The 19,318-nt window shown below is 53.3% G+C and overlaps 7 protein-coding genes across 7 annotated transcripts; 3 read left to right on the top strand and 4 right to left on the bottom strand.

Annotated features, from left to right (window-relative positions):
* Positions 1-485: 485 nt before the first annotated feature.
* N0V89_002178 (uncharacterized protein) lies at positions 486-1,424 on the bottom strand (the record flags this gene model as incomplete). Its single annotated transcript, XM_056210988.1, has 1 exon — positions 486-1,424. The coding sequence occupies one exon, from the start codon at positions 1,422-1,424 to the stop codon at positions 486-488; it is 939 nt and encodes a 312-aa protein (XP_056074461.1).
* A 993-nt stretch (positions 1,425-2,417) lies between these two features.
* Positions 2,418-3,338, bottom strand: NIT3 (Omega-amidase nit3; the record flags this gene model as incomplete). Its single annotated transcript, XM_056210987.1, has 1 exon — positions 2,418-3,338. The coding sequence occupies one exon, from the start codon at positions 3,336-3,338 to the stop codon at positions 2,418-2,420; it is 921 nt and encodes a 306-aa protein (XP_056074460.1).
* A 913-nt stretch (positions 3,339-4,251) lies between these two features.
* On the top strand, positions 4,252-5,025 carry N0V89_002176 (uncharacterized protein; the record flags this gene model as incomplete). Its single annotated transcript, XM_056210986.1, has 1 exon — positions 4,252-5,025. One exon carries the CDS (start codon positions 4,252-4,254, stop codon positions 5,023-5,025), a length of 774 nt encoding a protein of 257 aa, XP_056074459.1.
* A 93-nt stretch (positions 5,026-5,118) lies between these two features.
* On the top strand, positions 5,119-6,309 carry N0V89_002175 (uncharacterized protein; the record flags this gene model as incomplete). The annotated part of the gene is made up of 1 exon (XM_056210985.1): positions 5,119-6,309. The coding sequence occupies one exon, from the start codon at positions 5,119-5,121 to the stop codon at positions 6,307-6,309; it is 1,191 nt and encodes a 396-aa protein (XP_056074458.1).
* A 994-nt stretch (positions 6,310-7,303) lies between these two features.
* N0V89_002174 (uncharacterized protein) lies at positions 7,304-10,589 on the top strand (the record flags this gene model as incomplete). Its single annotated transcript, XM_056210984.1, has 6 exons — positions 7,304-7,432; positions 7,482-7,558; positions 7,608-7,794; positions 7,845-8,471; positions 8,520-8,782; positions 8,828-10,589. The coding sequence occupies 6 exons, from the start codon at positions 7,304-7,306 to the stop codon at positions 10,587-10,589; spliced, it is 3,045 nt and encodes a 1,014-aa protein (XP_056074457.1).
* Positions 10,590-11,212: 623 nt separating this feature from the next.
* N0V89_002173 (uncharacterized protein) lies at positions 11,213-15,520 on the bottom strand (the record flags this gene model as incomplete). Its single annotated transcript, XM_056210983.1, has 2 exons — positions 11,213-15,082; positions 15,221-15,520. The coding sequence occupies 2 exons, from the start codon at positions 15,518-15,520 to the stop codon at positions 11,213-11,215; spliced, it is 4,170 nt and encodes a 1,389-aa protein (XP_056074456.1).
* A 2,190-nt stretch (positions 15,521-17,710) lies between these two features.
* Positions 17,711-19,213, bottom strand: N0V89_002172 (uncharacterized protein; the record flags this gene model as incomplete). The annotated part of the gene is made up of 1 exon (XM_056210982.1): positions 17,711-19,213. One exon carries the CDS (start codon positions 19,211-19,213, stop codon positions 17,711-17,713), a length of 1,503 nt encoding a protein of 500 aa, XP_056074455.1.
* Between the last annotated feature and the right edge of the window lie 105 nt (positions 19,214-19,318).

Here is a 19,318-nt window from a genome sequence, read left to right as displayed (position 1 = left end):
TGGGGGTGCGATTGCGGGGGCGGTCATTGGCGCGATTGCGGGTTTGATTGCTATCATTGGGGCGATTGTTGTGCTTTTGAGACGGAAGAAGAAGGGGTATGAGAGACAGGTGCCTGATGAAAAGGTGCATGAGGTGGATAGTGAGCGGGACGTGTATGAGACGGGAGCTTTTAATCAGGCACCGCAGATAGGAGGGACGGAAATTCATCAACTCAGAGGTGGATGTGTGGCCGCGGAATTGAGTGCTCCGGCGCCAGTGACGGAGCTGCCGGCTGGGCAGGATACAAGAATGAGAGAATAACACTGTAGTAGTTTTGCATGTAATGAATCGATATTATGGAGGTATTTCCATCAACCATTATCCGCCTGTAATTGCGAGAAGTAAACACCTTTGATGGCACTGACAATAAGCTTGACAGTTTCTCTTCTGGCATCGCAACCATATCCGAATCGAAAACGCTGAGGTGACCCAGGTTTCCTTATTTTCACCATGGCCAACCCCAGGACCTGACCCAGTCCTCAACGGCAAAACGAAGCTCATACCGCCCCATCTCGAACGGATCCCACCAGCTCGTAAGATATAGCCCACTTCGACACTGGCACGCAAAGGGCCACCATCCACGATCTTTCATCTGGAAGTAGGGATCATGCATGACTTCGATCGCTCGCTCCGCTACAGCCCGGGCGGCTGTGAAAGGCGAGTCGTCCACATATGCTTCCTCCGTGAGGTTGGCACCGAGCACGCTCAGGAGCAAAGAGTGCAGAGAAAGATCGCGTGTGGACTCGCCAAATAGGACCAGTTTGTCGATGTGCAACGGTGAGGCGGAATTCCAAAGGTCGTCGTAAGGTGGGCTGGCTATTAGATGTCGAAGGCGGGACTGCAGTGCGGAAAGCTGAGTAAAACCATTTGCGTTTGGAATGACGGTGGGAGACGTAATCGTGCTTCTCACAGGCCCCACGAGATCGTCCTCCACCTGAAATAGCGCGGTGTTGAAACTCGATGGCTCATAATTCACCGCGAGAACTGTCAACGGCTCCTCGTCTCGGAGAAGTTTAGGGAGACGTGCCATAAGTGGCAGTTGCGATCGCACGTAGAAACTTGTGGCTGAGAGGGCGCGGTGCTCGGGGTGTATTTCAACAGGCACGAGACCAATGCTACGGAGTGCGGCGGCGGCGGTGGACTGGTAGAGACCGAAAGGAACATCATCCAGGACGATGGAGGCGAAGCAGATGTTTGTGCCGTAGGAGGATTCCACCGCTTCTTTGAGGGAGGAGAGGAGCGGGCGGACGGCGAGGACGGCGGGTGAGAGGCAGTTCGTGGGCGTAGGGAGGTTGAGCTCTGGGAGTTCGTCCTGAAGCGATGAGAAGGCGTTGCAGAAGTATGTATCTGGGCGGTCATGGGATAATAAAGAAGCGTTAGCCATGAAGGATTGGTAGGGGTGTGGGCCAGCGATGGGTGCGATGTCGACTGTCGTCCCGTTCTGGAAGTATATGGACGCTGCACTACTCTCTATCAGTCACAGTTGTCCTCTTTCAGTTAGTAAGAAAGGAAGCGGGACAAACCCAGATGTGGGCATCAGATGGAATGCTACACTGGATGCGCTCGACCATGGCCCTTCAAGAAGTTTCTTATGTGGAGCTACGCGCACTCATCAGCACGTGAATGCACGCCAGGGGAACCGAAAGCTCCTCGTACTAGTGAGGCAAGAACTCACTGGTACGAGGTGCGTAGAAGAAGAAATGTACCCCTAGTATTATCAACGTAAAGATGATTGCGAATGCGTAGACTTTGTTTGGAGACCATCGGGGTGGGGGCCGAGGGCCGTGTTTGAGCTTGGGAAGTGCGAGGGCGCGAGAAGTGGGGTAGCGCTTTCGAGCCATGATGCGGATAAGTGGAAAGGTGGTGTTGTTTGGACGTGTATAAAGGAAGTTCGAGGCTTTGATTCGATTGGATGAGTTTGTATTGGTATTGCAAAGATAGAACTGCAAGATTGGGGTATTTATGTTGAACGCTGCTAGGCTGCAATGTTTACAAAAGGAATTGCGGGAATCTTCTTGAATTTTCGACTCCTTCATTTGTGCGTTGTCCTTTGTGGTGTGCGTGGTGTTGGTGTTATGTGGCCTCAAGTTGTTAAGGCAGCCAGTCAAGGCTGCCAAATTCTCCCCATGTAAATATGTGGACTGAAGGAACAAGAGTCATAAACTAACACGACAATGGCTTGCGATGGAAGTAACAAATAAGGACGAATAGCCATCAGAAAGGGAGCATGCGCGTGAAACCCGCCGACGTCAGTGCGCGCGGCTGCTCGGTGGGAGCAGTCATACTGTGCGACAAATGCCAAGCCAATACTCTCTCCATCGCATGTATTGCTTTGCATTTGGTCGATAGCTCTTGTCTGCTACCAATGCTGTCTGGATCATTCCTTGAACCTCCCTCCTTCGCTCACATCCGGATATACATCGAATCTTCTTTGCGTGTACAGCGGGATACCCTTCCTGACCTCTTCTATCCTTCCCGCCTTCAGCTCCTGTACAACGATGCCCTCCTTCTCGTCTAGCTCCTCCAATATCTCAGCATTCGGATCGACTATCATGCTATGTCCCCAAGCATTGTAATCGGCCTCCATATCCCGACTTGGACTGCACAGCCCAACGAAGACCTGATTATCCATCGCCCGCGCCCTGGCTTGCAATTCCCAGTGCAGCGCACCCGTCGTCATATTAAACGCTCCAGGGTATAACAGCAAGAACGCGCCCTTGCGCGCAGCGATAGTCGCGAGCTCCGGGAAGCGAATGTCGTAGCAGATGGCGATGGCAATTTTCCCATACTCTGGGATTTCGACAAGCGTGATCTTATTTCCTGGCGAAAGCACGTCGCTTTCTTTGAACTTGATCTTACCCGGGATGTCGATGTCGAAGAGGTGCACTTTGCGGTGCGTGGCCAGCAGCTCTCCGCTCGGCGCAAACGTCAGATTTGTGTTGTACCACTTCTTCCCATCCTTCCCATCTCCACCTTTAGCGCCTTCTTCTTCGACAAGCTCAGGTATACTTCCTCCGACAATGTACACGTTCGCCTCTTTGGCGAGCTTTGATAGCGCGTGGAAGGTGGGTGATTGGGCTTCTGTAGGCGGCGAGGGGAGTAGAGTCTCAGCGTATTGTGGGAAGTACTTTGTGCCGTAGGGGCTGTTGAAGCATTCGGGGAGGACGACGATCTTTGCGCCGCGCTTGGTCGCCTCGAGGACCTTTGAGCGCGCGTGCGAGAGGTTGTGCGCCTTGTCGGCGGTGCAAGCAAGCTGGACGAGGGCGAGCTTGACCGATTGCTTGAGGAGAGACGTCATGATGGTTCGTTTAGGCGAAAAGGAGAGTAAGGAGAGAAGATTGAGTGGCTCACGGGGGCTCAAGGGGGGATGAGGACATGTTTGGCTGCTGGTGGGGATGGAGAGCTACGTGAGGTTGGCCCGATGACGGCAGAGGTCGGGTTCGGCTGCACCTGCCGAACACGATTGCCCCTCAACTCCAACACTACTCCAACGCTATCCCGACGGCTAAATTAGAACAACGCTTCGACGTCTTGCCGATTGTCGGTTCGCTGCTTTCCTATTCACTGCTGAAGATGGTCATGCCATTCGAGCTCAATCAGGGAGATCGCTCCTGCCTACCCTCATACGTTGTTGGGGCAGCAGGCATTCGCTAGCCATATAGACTCGCACACTCGGTGTCATTCAGCCCCATCACGTTATCATGCATACTCAAATACACACAAGATTCGGCTATTAGCTACCTGACAGTCTCGTAGAAGTCCGCAAGCTCCGGGGAAATCCCAAACTGACAGCCTGATTTAATGCAAGTTCTGATTGGGCCGCTAGCCAGCCACTTCAGCGCATCATGCAACACCTACTTGCTCACAGATCACACACTCGACTCCTTCCCTATGCTTACAACTGGCAGAGAGACTTTCTGCCACGAAGCCGTTGCTCGCTATAGTAAGTGTCCGGTATGCCAACCTTGCTGGAATCTTGCTGCCCTTACTGCCCTTGTCACAGATCATCTTGCCTCAGCCTTGCTGTGATCAAGATGATCTTATGAGGTTGGGGCTGTGTAAGACTTGCGGTCCCGATCTACCTGATATATCACTGTTCTCGTACATGGCTATGGGTTGAAATCATGAAATTAATGTCTTCTGACTCTGCGCGTGCAAAGCATAGGGTGAAGGGCCCGTTCCCATCAGCCTGGCCCGTTTTGTAACTTCCAATGGACTCACCAGTATCGCCTGAGGTCTTCCAGAAACTCAGCACATCGCTCTTCCAACGGACCGGCAAAAAGGAATGGCGCGACAACCCTAGACTTTACTTCATATCACGCCAACTGGGGCGAGAGAATGTTTTTCAAGACCTTCTCAACAATAATGTTACCGACCTATGGCTCCCGATCCCGAAGTATGTAGTACTCAGAATCCTAGAGGATGAGAAGGACAAGAAGGCGTTTTTGGAAGCCCAGGAGATGTGCTTGGATGATCGAATGCCCACAAGTCTGAACGGTCAACACCTCTCTCTCATGGATTCGGACTGTTTGGAACTCAACGAACAGAAATTCCTTGGATCAGGCCGTTACGGCGAAGTACATCACGTGGTTGATCCTCGGACGGGGGTCGCCTACGCAAGGAAAACCATGTCTCGACCAAGAAATTTCTTCAAGCATCGTGAATTGATGAAGCTCTTCCAGAGGGAGTTAAGTGGAATGCGGCGTGTGCGGCATGCTCATTGTGTGACCCTCATGGCTACATGCACTGATACGGATTCGGTCATATTCTTATCCTCTCCTGTCGCGGACATGGATTTAGCCTCTTTCCTGGATTCGGACCTCAGCGGTACTCAGCTAGATACGCTTTGCCGTGCCGTGGGATGCATCACATCGGCGCTCACTTACCTCCACCAACTGAACATAAGGTACGACCTGTTTGAGAATGACGTTCACCCTGTTAATGGAAACAAAGGCATGATGACCTCAAACCGAATAACATCTTGATACATGGGTCAAATATTCTCTTAACAGACTTTGGGTTTTGGTGGGCACTCTCAATTTGACGAAAAAACAAATACAGCGCTAACACTCCAATGCATGACCAGCCTCGACTTCTCAGACAGCTCAACCTCCACTACCACCGGTCCTCCGGAGCATGTTACAAGACGCTACTCTGCTCCCGAAGCCTTTGATCACGAGCCTCGAAATCGACTTACCGATATCTGGAGCTTAGGTTGCGTACTCTTTGAAATCTTAGGTCGGCTGTACGGGTACAAGCTGAGCGAGATGAAAGAATTCTGGCGCTCAAACAACACTCGCTACGACAGCTTCGCAGAAAATCCAGACGCTACTGCCTCATGGTTAGATATAGTTACTCAGAATGAACCGAAGGCACAGCATGGATACATTCGAAGGCGCTTGTGGATGATCTCCTTCATATATCATGTACTTCTCCAGCCGAACAGGCTACTACGCCCTACTGCACTGCAGGTAATGGAAAGACTGCAGGATTTAGATGCTGCGTTTCCCGTCAACGTATCGCAGTCTTGGGTTGGAGCATGCTGCGCCACCCGATTAGGCTCATCAGCATCGTCGATCACATTAAGCCAGGACGTACCGCAATGGCCTATGCTGGACCTGGTGATGACGGACAACCATTTGGCCTATCTATGCCTTAATGTGGACCTAGAACCGTTCGCCATGAGCAGTAACCTCTCCTTCTTGGACGATGTGAACGGACCTGGGATACGCAAACTTGAACATCTTTTCACCGCTGGACCCTCTTTAGAGCACATCCAGCGTGAAGCGCGCGCAATTGAGAAAACCGTCAATCCTGGGGACCAAAGACCTATGGACCCTGACACGATTTTTGAACACACGATGAGCAGCATATTTACTTGCCTGCTTCAAGAGACAACTTTCTGGGTAGACTTCTTTGATGTTAAGCTACAGAACGATGTAATCCCCCGTATACGCACCGTACAGATCAGTCTGCATACCTGGGTCATGGAACGCCAGCCGGGCTACGGCGCCCCGTTCATTGTCATGACATTCGACCCCAACGAAGGTGAAGTAACCCGATCCTTTGATCCCGCGCAGGGTATAATCGCGGATTTCTCCTACCGGGAGGGTAGAGATGTCTGGACGGATGGCCTAAGCATTGCGCCTATCCTGTTTCAAGGAGCGAACACGGTGAGATATGCCAGGTTTGTTGCACTTGTATCGAAACGGCGAAGGGATTACAACAGACTTGTAAGCTGGACACGTGCTATATCACGATTCGGATAAAGTTAACCTACCATAGCTCAACGATCGAAGAACAATCACAAAAGTAAATCACGCTCGATTCAGGTTCCGAATACTCTTACTGACACATTGCTCCAGGACATCACAGAGGCCAAGTGCTTCCGCTGCAGGCAATTAAAGCTTGCATGCACTGGGCCTCGAGCAGGCGGGTGCGATCAGTGTAAAGCAACCTCTTCACGTTGCACATTTAGCGCTGAGGCGATTGCGCAGGGAAATGAGCCAACGAGATACATTGACAATAAGGAACATATAGAAGAGCTGATCACATCGCGTTGGGGGAGTTGATGCCACCAATAGCTCGCGATGGCAAGCTATTAGACCAAACAGAAATGCTGAGTTGACGTTTTGATATCGATGTTCCCGTTGGCTAAGGCCAATTTATGTGCACAGCGGAGGAAAAGGTTATCAAGGTCAACAATTGTTCAATAACCGAAATCATATCGATAACTCTACTCCGCATCAAAGGGGAAGACGCGTATAAGGTTGCTTGCTAAGCAGTCTAACGAGCCACTGTTTCGAAAGACAACATGATTCCACCCAAAGATCCGAAAGTGATTAAATGATTGCAGATGACACCGGCGCAAACAGCTTTATCAATGATCTTCATGATACGAAGTCCCGGTAGCGAACGTCGGATCTGTCATGGCCCAGCTGTTATGCTAGCCAATCGCGAGCGATTACTGCAATATATATTGCTCTCACCCAACCCCGCATAACGGAACCAAATTTCTCCGCGTCCAAACCACAAGGAGCAACATTCCGCTTGGCTCATGGACTTGAGCGCACGTAGTATGATGTAGGTACCGATATTTTGCATGCTCGATCTTCTTGAACGGCCTGGAAGTGGCGCAAGACAGGTACGCGGGCCGATCTCGCCTGGCAATTCTGCCCTCAGACCTTTTGCAATGGCGTATATAGAGGTCTTACCCTATAATCCCAAGTCGCAAGTTGCGTTGAGTCGGACTATATCTCCAGCATGAAGGTCAGTCAGCTTCTCTTGCGCTTTGCGCTAGCATTGCTGGGAAGCAATGCCGTTGCAGCGCGGGCCTTGGGCGGGAAACCGACAGACTTCATCATTAACGAGGAACGTGCCCTTCAAGATATTGTAAGCTTTCCAGTGGTATTTGCAGATCGACAACTCTGACCAATACGAGGTTACCTGGGACGAGCACTCCCTCTTCGTCCACGGGAAACGTGTAAACTTCTGGGGTGGGGAATTCCACCCTTTTCGGTCTGTCTAATGCGTCCATTGGTATCCTACCAGAATTAATGAATCCAAGACTGCCGGTTCCAAGCCTCTGGCTCGATGTCTTTCAGAAGATCAGGGCGATGGGGTACAATGGCGTGAGCTTCTACTCTGCGTGGGTTTTGCACGAGCCGAAGCCCGGACACTTCAGTGCGGAAGGATTGTTCGACTGGGAACCGTACTTTGAAGCGGCAAAAAAGGCGGGGATTTATCTCGTCGCTGTGAGTACCTCCACGGATGCTTTTTACTGCTAGGCTAACTGTGATATAAGCGTCCCGGACCGTACATCAACGCGGAAGTCCACGGTGGGGGTTTCCCAGGGTGGCTCCAGAGGATCTCAGGGAACCTGCGCACGCCCGACGCAGACTACCAGGCCGCTTCCAAGCATTACATCGAGTCCATCACTCCGATCCTAGCAAAAGCGCAAATCACCAATGGAGGCCCCATTGTCCTCTTCCAGCCGGAAAACGAGTACTCCATGGGCATGAACAACGTCACCTTCCCCGACGCCTCCTACATGAACGGCCTTATGAAGCAGTTCCGTGATCTCGGTATCGTGGTTCCATTCATCAACAACGTGGCGTGGCCCAGCGGCATCAATGCCCCCGGCACAGACGCACCAGTCGACATCTACGGACATAATTCGTACCCGCTGGGGATGGACTGTTCCGATCCAAAGAATTGGCTTGATGGCGCGTTGCCGACGGATTGGCGAAAGACACATCTGGAGCAAAGCCCAAATACACCGTACTTATTGGTCGAGTACCAGGCCGGTGCGTATCAGCCGTGGGGTGGTGATGGGTTTGACAAGTGCGCTGAATTCACGAATGAGGAGTTCGAGAGGGTGTTTTACAAGAATAACATTGCTGTGGGGGCGACGATCAGCAATTTCTACATGGTAGGTGAGACCTTGGGATTGCTTTGAGTGTTTGCTGACTTGAGAGAGACTTTTGGTGGGACGAATTGGGGTAATCTCGGCCATGCTGATGGATACACTTCGTATGACTACGGGGCTGCTATCACCGAGGAACGTCAAGTTCACCGCGAGAAGTACAGCGAGGCGAAGTTGATCGCAAACTTTGTCGCTGCGTCTGGGGATGCACTAGCATCCGCGACACCTGGTTACAACATAACGGGAGTATACGCAGACAACGGAGCTGTCACCGTGACCCCGCTCATTGGAGAGAAGACCAAGTTCTTCGTCGCACGGTACGTTCTTCCCTTCCTTTAAGCTAGATTCCTGACAACCGCCAGCCAAACAAAGTACAACTCGCTGGACTCTGTATCGTATAAGCTCAGGTTGCCCACCAGCGCAGGCAATATCACCGTCCCCCAGCTCGGCGGAACACTTTCGCTGAATGGCCGCGACTCGAAAATCCACGTTACAGACTACCCGGTCGGAGACTATAACCTCCTTTACTCTTCAGCTGAAGTCTTCACCTGGAAGAAGCACGGCTCTAGAACCACACTCGTCGTATACGGCGGACCGAACGAGCATCACGAGCTAGCGGTATCTAAAACCAGCGGCGCCACTTCCGTCGAAGGCTCCGGCATCAAGTTCTCCAACCGCAATGGGAACACGATCCTCAATTGGGAGTCCTCGCCCAACCGACGGACTGTGCGAATCAGCACTGATCTGTACATCATCGTTCTGGATCGAAACTCCGCATACGACTACTGGACCGTGAGCACAGATGAAGGCAGCTACTCTCACGAGCTCACGCCCTCATCAGAGCTCATCGTCAAAGCCGGTTACCTGCTTCGTACCGCATCCATTTCAGACGGCAAAATCCATCTCACCGGCGACATCAATGCGACCACGACTGTTGAAGTTGTAGCAGGAGCCCACGAAAAGATCAAAGGTCTAACGTTCAATTCTGCCGACGTCAAGGCCACACTCGATCGAAACGGCTTCCTGAAGTCCAGCATCGCCTTCACCGCCCCGAAGATCAACCTCCCAGATCTCTCCACCCTACCGTGGCACTCCATCGACACCTTGCCGGAGCTTCTGCCAGACTATGATGATTCATCGTGGGTAGATGCCGACCACACCAACACGAACAACACCTACTGGCCCCTAACAACCCCCACCGTCCTATGGGGCGCCGAGTACGGTTTCCACGCCGGCTCGCTCCTCACGCGCGGCCACTTCACCGCCACAGGAAACGAATCCGTCATCCACCTTAACGTCTCTGGTGGTTCGGCCTTCGCTTTCTCCGCATGGGTAAATAACACGTTCCTCGGCTCCTGGGACGGCGCCGGCGACGTGAAGATTGCGAACCTCACACTCAACGTCCCGAAACTGGTCACTGGGGAGAAGTACGTGTTGACGGTATTGAGCGACCACATGGGCCACAACGGAAACTGGTTCGTCGGGTACAACGAGATGAAGACGCCGCGCGGGATAATCGGGTACTCGTTCCCCGGGCACACGCCTCCCAGCAGTAATGGCACGTCGCGCGCACCCGACGGCTTAAAGTGGAAAATCACTGGCAATCTGGGCGGTGAAGACTTCCACGGCGGCCCGCGCGGGAGTTTGAACGAAGGCGCGCTGTGGATCGAGAGAAACGGGTTTCATCTCCCTTCCGCGCCGACATCGTCTTGGAAGAAGAGCATAGGACCTACCACCGTGCTGGAGACAGCAGGCGTAGCGTTTTACACTGCGATATTCGACCTGGAAATTCCCTCAGACATCGATCTACCTCTGTCCTTCGCTTTCGATGGCGACGCGTTTGACGGGAAAGGTAAGGGATGGAGAGCCCAGTTGTGGGTAAACGGGTACCAATTTGGGAAATTCGCGAACGGAATTGGCCCGCAGAGGAGGTTTCCAGTGCCGCAAGGGATACTGAACTATAGTGGGGAGAATACCTTGGGTGTGAGTATCTGGGCGCTTGAGGAGGGTGGTGCGAAGCCAGAGGGGTTCGAGATTGTCGCGGGTATGTCGGTTGAAAGTGGGTATGGTGAGGTGAAGTTGAGCCCTATGGATGGGTGGGAGAAGAGAGAGGGGGTTTATTGAGCGTATTCGTTTGAATATCGTCAATGGATTGATTGACATCCGACTTCCGCGATTCCTGCTTTCCACGACAACCCCCTTCAAAATTACCTCTCCATAAACATTACTCCACTTCGAACCTCAATCTCATATCATAGTAAAACAAAAGCAGAACGTATATGCATGTCCAGCTCAGCTGCAAAGCAGACCCAAAGCAGATTCGCCTCAAGATGAAAAGCCCAGCAAACAAACTCCGCGCTTATTCCATGCCCCAATCCGATGTCCATGCCAATTAAGCAAACATTACGTGTGATGGCCCCCAAGAAGGGCCTTCTTCGCCCAGTCCACGAGATTCAACGCCAACTCAATGCAGGATCCCGACAAAGGAAAGTATGAGACAATGTACGCTTTGCGGAGCTATCAGGAAACCAGCCGCTCGCGAGGATCTCGTTCGTTTTTGAGCAAAAGCAACAGTACGCCTGCTTATGCATGACGCGATGGTACCAAGGAAGTTGATACCCGGCTACAGAGTGCGAGGCATAGTAAGATGTATGTTCGAGTTCTTGCGGTTCGATTTCTGTCCTCGTGTAAGCTCTTGTCTTCAGTGCTGCAGCCCTTTTACTTACCATTTACTGCAAACCATCCGCTCACAATGACCCAGCAGCATGTGCAATTAGAATAGGCAGAAGGATGGCTGCGACAATGCTTGCATTGACAGCGATGCCCGCCCCAAGCGCAATACGCTTTGGCTTCGATGACACGTGCGAGAAACGCCCCTTCGTCATGTTGATAATGACTGTGTCACCCATCCAGCGGTACAGAATTAACGTCGGCGGGAGGACGCAGAACATGGCGAAGATGATCCACGATAGCTTGCGTCGCGCCTCTTCTTCTTCCGGGTCCAAGGCACGCTCAGGACAGAGAAGATGCGGTGAGTGTTCATTTGCAAAGACCGTTCGCAAAGTTGGTCGGCTGGCACAATGGCGCAAAGGCGTGTCGGTATTGCTGGTGGACGGTCGGGCACTATGCTCTACTCCAAAAAAGCGCGGGTCGTTTATACTGCGGTCGGACGAGGACAGTGTCTGAGCACTAGAAGCAAGCACCATCTGCCTGAGCTTCGTCTGTCCAGGAACGGCTGCACGGCTGCCCCGACGACGTGGGTCGCGAGGCGTGATTGGAGACCCCCATGACATTCGACTAGCTCGGCGGGGAGGATCTGGAAACGGCGATTCTTGCGGAAATAACGTCGCCTGGGATGGTGCACGCTTGTGCATATCAGGAGGTGTATGTACGCATGGTACGATGCGATTCACGCTACCTCTGCGCTCTAGAGCTTCATAGCACCCGTTGCCCTCACAGTCAACGCTTGAAGTCGAGCTATCGATACCGAATTCGACTTCAGAGTGCATATTGGTATTTCGAGTGGCAGCTGACCTGAAAATCTGATATCCATCTTGGTTGCTTGTAGGAGATGCCAGTGGGCTTGAGTCTAGGATGGCTCCAGGGCTGCTATTGTCAGCTACGCTGCTCCCAGCGTCGTGCATACCCGTTCCTTGAGGCGTGCCAGTCAAGTTTCCCTTGGGCCCGATCATTGTGAGTTTATCAAATGAGTTCTCGCGCTCACGAGTATTTAGATTACTACTCGCTCCATCCGTCGTCGTGCCAGTGGGGATGGTGATTCGCATGGGTTGCATGGGACTGGAGGAACGCTCATGGGACTCGAAGGAGTCATCCTGACCTGCATCATCTTCGTCCACTTCATACAGGATCTCATCGTTCGGGCCCGATGCAAGCAGTTCTTGAGTCTCTTTCTCACTCATCTCGTAGGGAGTCGCCCAAGGCGTGAACGGCAAGAATTCGTGTCGCGGGGTACTGCTGCCATACGTGTCCGGGCTTCTTCCATAAAACGCAGGGACCGTTGACGAAGTTGGAGGGCTCGAATGCAAGTAGGTTTCGATACCACCGAGGGTCGCACCAGGCATACTAACACCGACGGGTAGCAGGGGTGGAGAGGAAGCAAAAGGATTCGAATGGTTGCGCAACGGTGCAGGGTGTCGGTATTGAAACGTGCCAGGCTCGAGGGGCGGTTCTTCGTAGACAGGAAATGATCCAGAGAATCCCATACTGTCTCGGCTGGAGTGGCTTCCTCCTGAGCTGCTGTAATCCGCGAGGCTTTCGCCAACCGAAAAGCGAACGCCACGGCGTGGACTTCCGTTTCCCACGGTTTCCCAATCAGCAGGTCCTTCGTCCTCGTAGCCTGTCAATCCATACGACTCTAGTTCTTCCCAATCTTGAACCTCATCGAGGACGTCGTCGCTTTTGCTACGCAATAGGTTGTGGCTGGATATTCGTTTCGACCATATCGCTGGAATACCTCCATTTCTTGGTTGACTGCCAGCATTTGCGAAAATGTCTTCCGCTTGCTCCAATGCCTCTGAGGGGGTCGACGAAGCGCCTGGCTGAGAGTATTCGGACGAAACCAGCGGCCCCGCCTGCATGGAATCCTTGGGGCTAATAGCTGGTTGCGAAGAGAATTGAAGAAGCTGCCGAGTATCTCCATAAGACGGAGACTTCGACGATATCTCTGAGGGTCCAGACCGTCCCAGTGAATCGAAATCTTCATCATATTGGAACGCGGGTGCTAACGGAGCGGGTATGGGCGGCGGTACGCCTGGATGGGGCGCGAGCGTAACCGGACCGGCGCGGTCTACCTCTACAGAAGAAGGTGGGTTCTCATTCCCACTGCTGAATTCCGGCTGAGCAAATTCGAACTGAAATTGGCCAAGACCAGAAGTGAGCCCTGTAGTCTCTGCTCGCTCAGCTTCGGTTATCTCCTTGTAAAGTTCTGATGGGGCGGGTTGATGTCCGTTTGCCTCTGGCGTACTGATGAGCAGAGATTGTGAGGCGTTAGAACTGTAATTTCCTTCGTACTGATCGATAAACTTGCTGATAGTGTCTGTCTTTTCGCCTCCCTGGAGCAGCGAGCGTTGGAACATCTCTTGTTCAAGTGGTCTCGACACCCGGCGACTCGTACGTTGAGAGCTCGGATATTGCAGCAAAGCATCAGACTTATACTCGCGAGCGAGCGCATCTGCACCTTCGCTCATGCTCCCGTGGTAGGGATTGCTCTTTCTATTCCTCGAAAGGCTCCGTGGAACATTTGATTGACGCCGACTTTCGCTCGTGTAGATTGAGGAACTGGGATATATCGAAGCAAGGTCATCGTAGTACGGTCTCGCTGCAAAGTCGGATTCTAACGCATCTCGGCGTTGATCGCCTGCTCTTCCGATCTCGGCAGATGAATCATCCGGCACCATAGAACTCAAGGGTGCAGAAAAGGCTCGCTGTGCAAAGTTTCGATGTTGCGCGACGGATGCGGGTGAGCTCCGCTGGTCCATGATATGGAACACTTGATCGAGAGGCGAGATAGGCGTGATCGGCTCATCTGGTAAAGTTCCCGACCTGGGGGTCACTGCACGGTAACTTCGCTCAAGCGGCCGTGGGAAGTCGCCCTCGAAGCTTGCCGAGGCAAGACTGACACGAGACTCAGAGAACTCCTGTAGCTCTTCCTCATGCGCCTTCTCTGGGACCTTGGAGAACCTCTGCGTAAGCGACCGGGTGAGTTGCTTCAAGGAGAAACGAGAGTCGCTCGCGGGCCTTCGATCTGTGCAAGGCGAGGCGGTAGCACGAGTTTCCGGGCTCAGGACTGGCGAGTCAAATGCAGAAGGTCCTGGACTATGAGCAACTGGGGTCGGCGGAAGCGGGAGATCGAGGTTCGGTGAGGGGGGGATATTCGTCGCCTCGTCTGGTGATAATAGATGCATAGGCAGAGGAAAGGTCGCCGTAAAGCGCGCGTTTCGGAGCCATCTAGTGCTGTCAGCGTTTGCGGGAAGCGGGGGAGATGTAACTACCTCTGAGAAGACAAGCGGGTCTTCGGACGAGCGCAATGGCAGGTACTCACTCGAATCGATTTCTCGCGACGGCGTAACAATGTTGTCCAAAACAAGGGAGCTGTGTGGGTTGACGAGATCGAACGACGCACCACGGTAGTGAATAACAGCGGGTGTCGCGGGCGGTGTGGCCGGTGCTGTTGACGCGAAGCTGATGGTGTTCACGCGCGGAGGCTCAGTCTCATCGATTGGCGGCGAGAGCGAAGGGTCTGCAAAATTCGGTGGTCGTGGAAATTTCGAAAGGGAAACCGATGAAGGTGTAGGTTGTGAGTCGTCGTTTGGTATCGAAGTTTCGAACGACGGATATGACGTCGTTTGTAGAGGCGATAGTCGCGGTTGATTTGATGTCATGGACGCAAGAGGTGCAGGGGAAATGGGAAGGGGGCCGCGTCCTGAGGACAGCGGCTTTGGCAGCCTTTTGATCGGCTTGAACTCACGTACTTTGGCAGCTGTGGTGCTTCGCCGGCTTGGTTCCGCAGACTGTGACCGAACGAGCTCGTCTGCGGACAAGTCGTCTTGGTGTGGAGGAGATGGCGGGAGCTGTTGGTACGCAAACAATGAGTGTGTCTGTACGGCTGTTAGTTGATACTTCTACAACAGGGTTTGCGAAGAACATCCGAGGAAGATTTGGGGCGAGGTTTAAGAGCAAGGTCTTTGCCGAAGAGGGGAAGGTTTAGAAACATGGATATTGAGAAGCTAACGTACCGACTGAGAAATGTGTAAAGGACGAGGTGGAACTCGGAAAGCCGAAAGCGGCGTCTTCGAGACCAGCGGCACGCGCTCAACCTCCTTCAGCCCAGACGCGGCGGCCTTCCTCCGTAGCGTTCTGCCAGGTGGAGTGGCTTGCGGCGCGGGCGAGTTCTGTTGCTTGCGGTACTCGTGGAGGGTGAGGTCACGGACGGAAAGGCGAGAGGAAGAAGAACTGTGGAAGGAGTGGTGTGGTGAGTGAACTGGATCCGCCGGATTGACCGCATGTACCCGCGGGGAATGGGAATACGCCGTCATGTTCGCGGTTTTGCTGCTGTCGCCGCCGTATGTCGCCGTACACCGCTTCAAACGGATGATCCTTCACCTAAGATCAAGATGGTGTCGTCCAAAGAACACTACCCGCGTCACCTCGGATATCCTTTTTTTATGGTCTCGGCGATGGTCTGGTAAAAGTCTATGTCGTACAAGTACATTGCGGCTCCCAAGCCATGGGCGATTCCGTTGACTGGCGACCGTAGAGTCTAAAGATAGCGGCGTTAGCTCTGCGTCTGCACTTGCCATCCTCGATAGATATGGCTTCGACCGCCGCGCATAGGACGCTGATGTACGCCTCCTACTCACCGATCCAGCTTCGTGATGTATGTTTCCTAGCTATCTCTTGCTGGTTTCGCGGTACTGACGCGGACTCTACCCGCGAACCGTGAAGCTGTTCGACAACAGCAGCCGTAGAATTTCAAAGCTGTAACGAAGCTCCGAAGCCGCGCTGTTCAAGCCGGCCTCGAGAAAGAGAGAAAAGGCGATAGATATAGGGAAAACCCGCGATGTATTACAAGTATGAGATGAGAGGAACATGCGACCCAAGACACTCCAGGAAGCAGCCGCGCCTTACACGAGGAAAGCACCACAACACCAGACCCTTCGAGGAAGGAAGCACCAACGCAACGCTCACCACGATGCGAAGAGAGGTACAAACCGTCCCTCCCAAGCCCAAAATATTCGACAGCCCGGTCCTTTCGCCGCCGCCAGGGCCCATCCACGGTCCCGTACATGCTCCGGTTCTACCACCCACCAGCCCAATAATTCCACAGCATGCGCTCGTGTGTGTGAGGGCAAAGTGCAATGCAGCAACGTGTGTGGTTGTGCGTTTGAGAAGGCGCGGACTAGACCCGAGTGCTGGCAGCCAATCACATCCCTGGAGGGGGTTGCGCGCCGCGACACACCGCGGCCGTCGTGGCCACTCACCTACGCGCAGCCTGCAAGTCATCTCCTCGAGCCTCCGTGCGCTGCGGCCAATCCGCCACCCCTAGTCGCGAGAGCGTGGACCTTCGGTAGCGCGAGGCCTTGGTTCAGCTGGCACGGGGGGGCCGCAGGCGGAGGAGGCTCTTCGGGGGTATGGCTGGAAGGGGAGGGAGCATATGCTGTGTGAGGGGTGTCCACGGCAGCGTCACATTCACGTGGTAACTGCTTCTACTGAACTTCTATGGCACCGACACGTCGATGCCTGTCTGTCAGACTGGTTCGCGCAATGCGGGCATCACGGCTTGGGTGTCGTGTTCAACTCATTTCAAGAGGGGCGTCTTGATGTCAAGACGTCGGCCATCAGCTGACGGAAACATGCACTGTACCTGCATGAAACGGCATCGGAGTGGCGGATCGCTGTCGACCTGCATCCAGTTGAGTGGCACAGCGCCTTGTCGGACTTATACGATGCCTCTATCGAAGGTCTGGCTTTGCATGATTGCCCATGCAGGCGGCAGAGCGCATGTTTCGTTGGTGGCTTTCAGTGTCAATGGTACATCTGAAGGTGCGGAAGCAATACTGCATTGGGGCATCTGGTAGATAGACGCCGAAGACAAGCTCCCGTGCTGGTGATATTCTTGGGAATCGAAACGAGATGAATGCGAACATCAGCTATGCCCTGATTCTGCTATCAAATTCGCAATGTAAGCGGCGTTGAGTCAGCCCCTGACCCGCGGGGCGATGACAATCGACGTTACACAGACTTGTACTGTACACCAAGCTACTTCAGCCCGAGCGAACCATGAGATGCTCCCATGTGTACCAATGGCGAATCAATGTGTGCGACGTTTCGAGAAGTCGCCTCGTTGCCATCCCGCCCTGTCACAGCAACGTGCTGCCACGTTCCCATCCCAAGACCAGGAATCACCTCTGGTGTGTAGAAGAAAGGTTGGCTTAACCCGGCGCAGAACGTGTCTTCAGGTCTTCTCCTGCTAACATGGCTCGGTTTGTTGACAATCGATAGCCATATGACTTGTTGCCAGGCCGACCCGACGATGCAGATGGCCAGTCATGCTACGTGGGTAATCAATTATCGTGAGTGCTCCGGTCGAAGGTCGAAGTCATACTGCTGTGGAATCTTAGCGGTCGAACTATTCCTCCTCACATTACACAGCATACTCGCAAGTCTTTCCAGTAACCCAATCGGTGCCTCTGTGTGGACCATGGTCATCTGACCTTTCTTCTTCCTTACATCTGACCATTGGTTGCAGCCTCTGTAGACCTTGCCCTCACGGTCTTTGCCCCTCGTTTTGGTGTGTCCCCATTTTCCTTCAGCGTATCGCCTGCCAGCGCTTGGAGCGCTTGCTGGACTCCGTACTCCTTAAGTTCGGATCGCGATCTTCTCCTCCGTATCGAGTGCTGCCTCGTAGGATCTTGGCTGTTAGTCGGAGATCCGGAGTAGCGGTACGTAGTTGGGGAACGAGGACTGCTGTGTTCCAGTGTCACTCGAACATTGAGAGTCTCCGGCAAAACGAACTGGCGCTGTGGAGCAGGCGCGGAAGCTGGGGTTGGCGCAGGCTGCTGACCCCGGGCGGTGATTTGCCTTTCAGGAGTCATGGGCTTGGGTGAAGCAATAGGAGAGGCTGCTGATACGCGGTAGTCGTTGGTAGAGCCTCTGGGTTCATATCTACGATACCTGTCCCAGCTGTGGTCCTTGGGCTTCGACTCGTCTGCCTTCGAATCTGTAGTGGGATACATGTTTCCAGGCATGCATACATACTGATCGAGAGCCTGAGGTAGATCCGCGAAGTTGAAGCCGCGCCCAGCCTTTTCGGGCAGAAATTTCTGACCAATGTCCGTTTCCAAATCGAGTGTATAATCCACGTTGGGCATGTATCTCGACAGATTGCTGTACCATTGTGGGTAATCGCCATGCCAGGAGCTAACGGTCGCATCAAGGTCAACACTCAGGTAGACGTTATTGACATCATCCGGCTGGTGCACCAACATTACGAAGTCGAACTCCCGAGGCAATCCAGACCGCTGCGTCAGGTTCTCTTCTAGCGTCCAAACCGCCATTGCGTCGTCTACGTCGAAGTCGGAACCCAATGGGCTCTTCAAAACCCTCAACGATCCTTGGATGCTCATCATATCGTACACCCGATATGTCTTCTTGACGCCACCGCTGGGGTTTAGTGTAGCACTCAGAGGCGCTTGTGAGACGCCGAGGGAACTTGACAAATTAAAGTTCCACTGGAGGTTCTCTGGGGACACGGCTCCGTATATGAGTTCTGGCGCATGCTTCAATATCCGTGGGTGCGAGCGCGGAGGCTTGTATGATCCTTTCTCGGGTTCGAAATCGTACGAGTTGAAGTCCGTATGCACTGACACTTTGATGGTTGCGGCGCGGAAGCGGTGGTAATGGTGGTCTCGAGGATGGAAGACAAAGTGCACCGAAACGAAATACACGTTGTTGAGCGCACCCTCATGCAACGCTTTGCTTTCGTAGTACCCATGCTGAAGGCGATTCACATGTGCGGAAACAAAAGCATTCCCAGGCATGGTCCGTTCGTACAGACACTTTTGGTGCAGTTGCAGTCGTTTGAGCGGTGCATTCGGATCCTTTGGCTTAGACTCTACAGGACGTTGTCGCGGCTTCGCTCTGCTCCGCTCAACCTCACTCGATCGATCGGCATGGTTCTCGTCAGACTCTACATGTTCTCCGCGCAGCCGGTGAAGCCATGAACTCATTGGACTCTGTCGGTGCTGATGAAGGAGAAGTCGTGGCACAGTCGTTCAAGGCTAGTGTGCGATAGTCAAGTCCCAGGCCGGAGAGTATGCCAGAGTAGTAGGCCA

The sequence above is a fragment of the Didymosphaeria variabile genome, assembly GCF_027946475.1.
Source record: "Didymosphaeria variabile strain IMI 356815 chromosome Unknown scaffold_2, whole genome shotgun sequence".
Lineage (NCBI taxonomy): Eukaryota > Fungi > Ascomycota > Dothideomycetes > Pleosporales > Didymosphaeriaceae > Didymosphaeria > Didymosphaeria variabile.
Note: the sequence above shows the minus strand (reverse complement) of the source record. Positions and strands in the feature narration are given on the sequence as shown.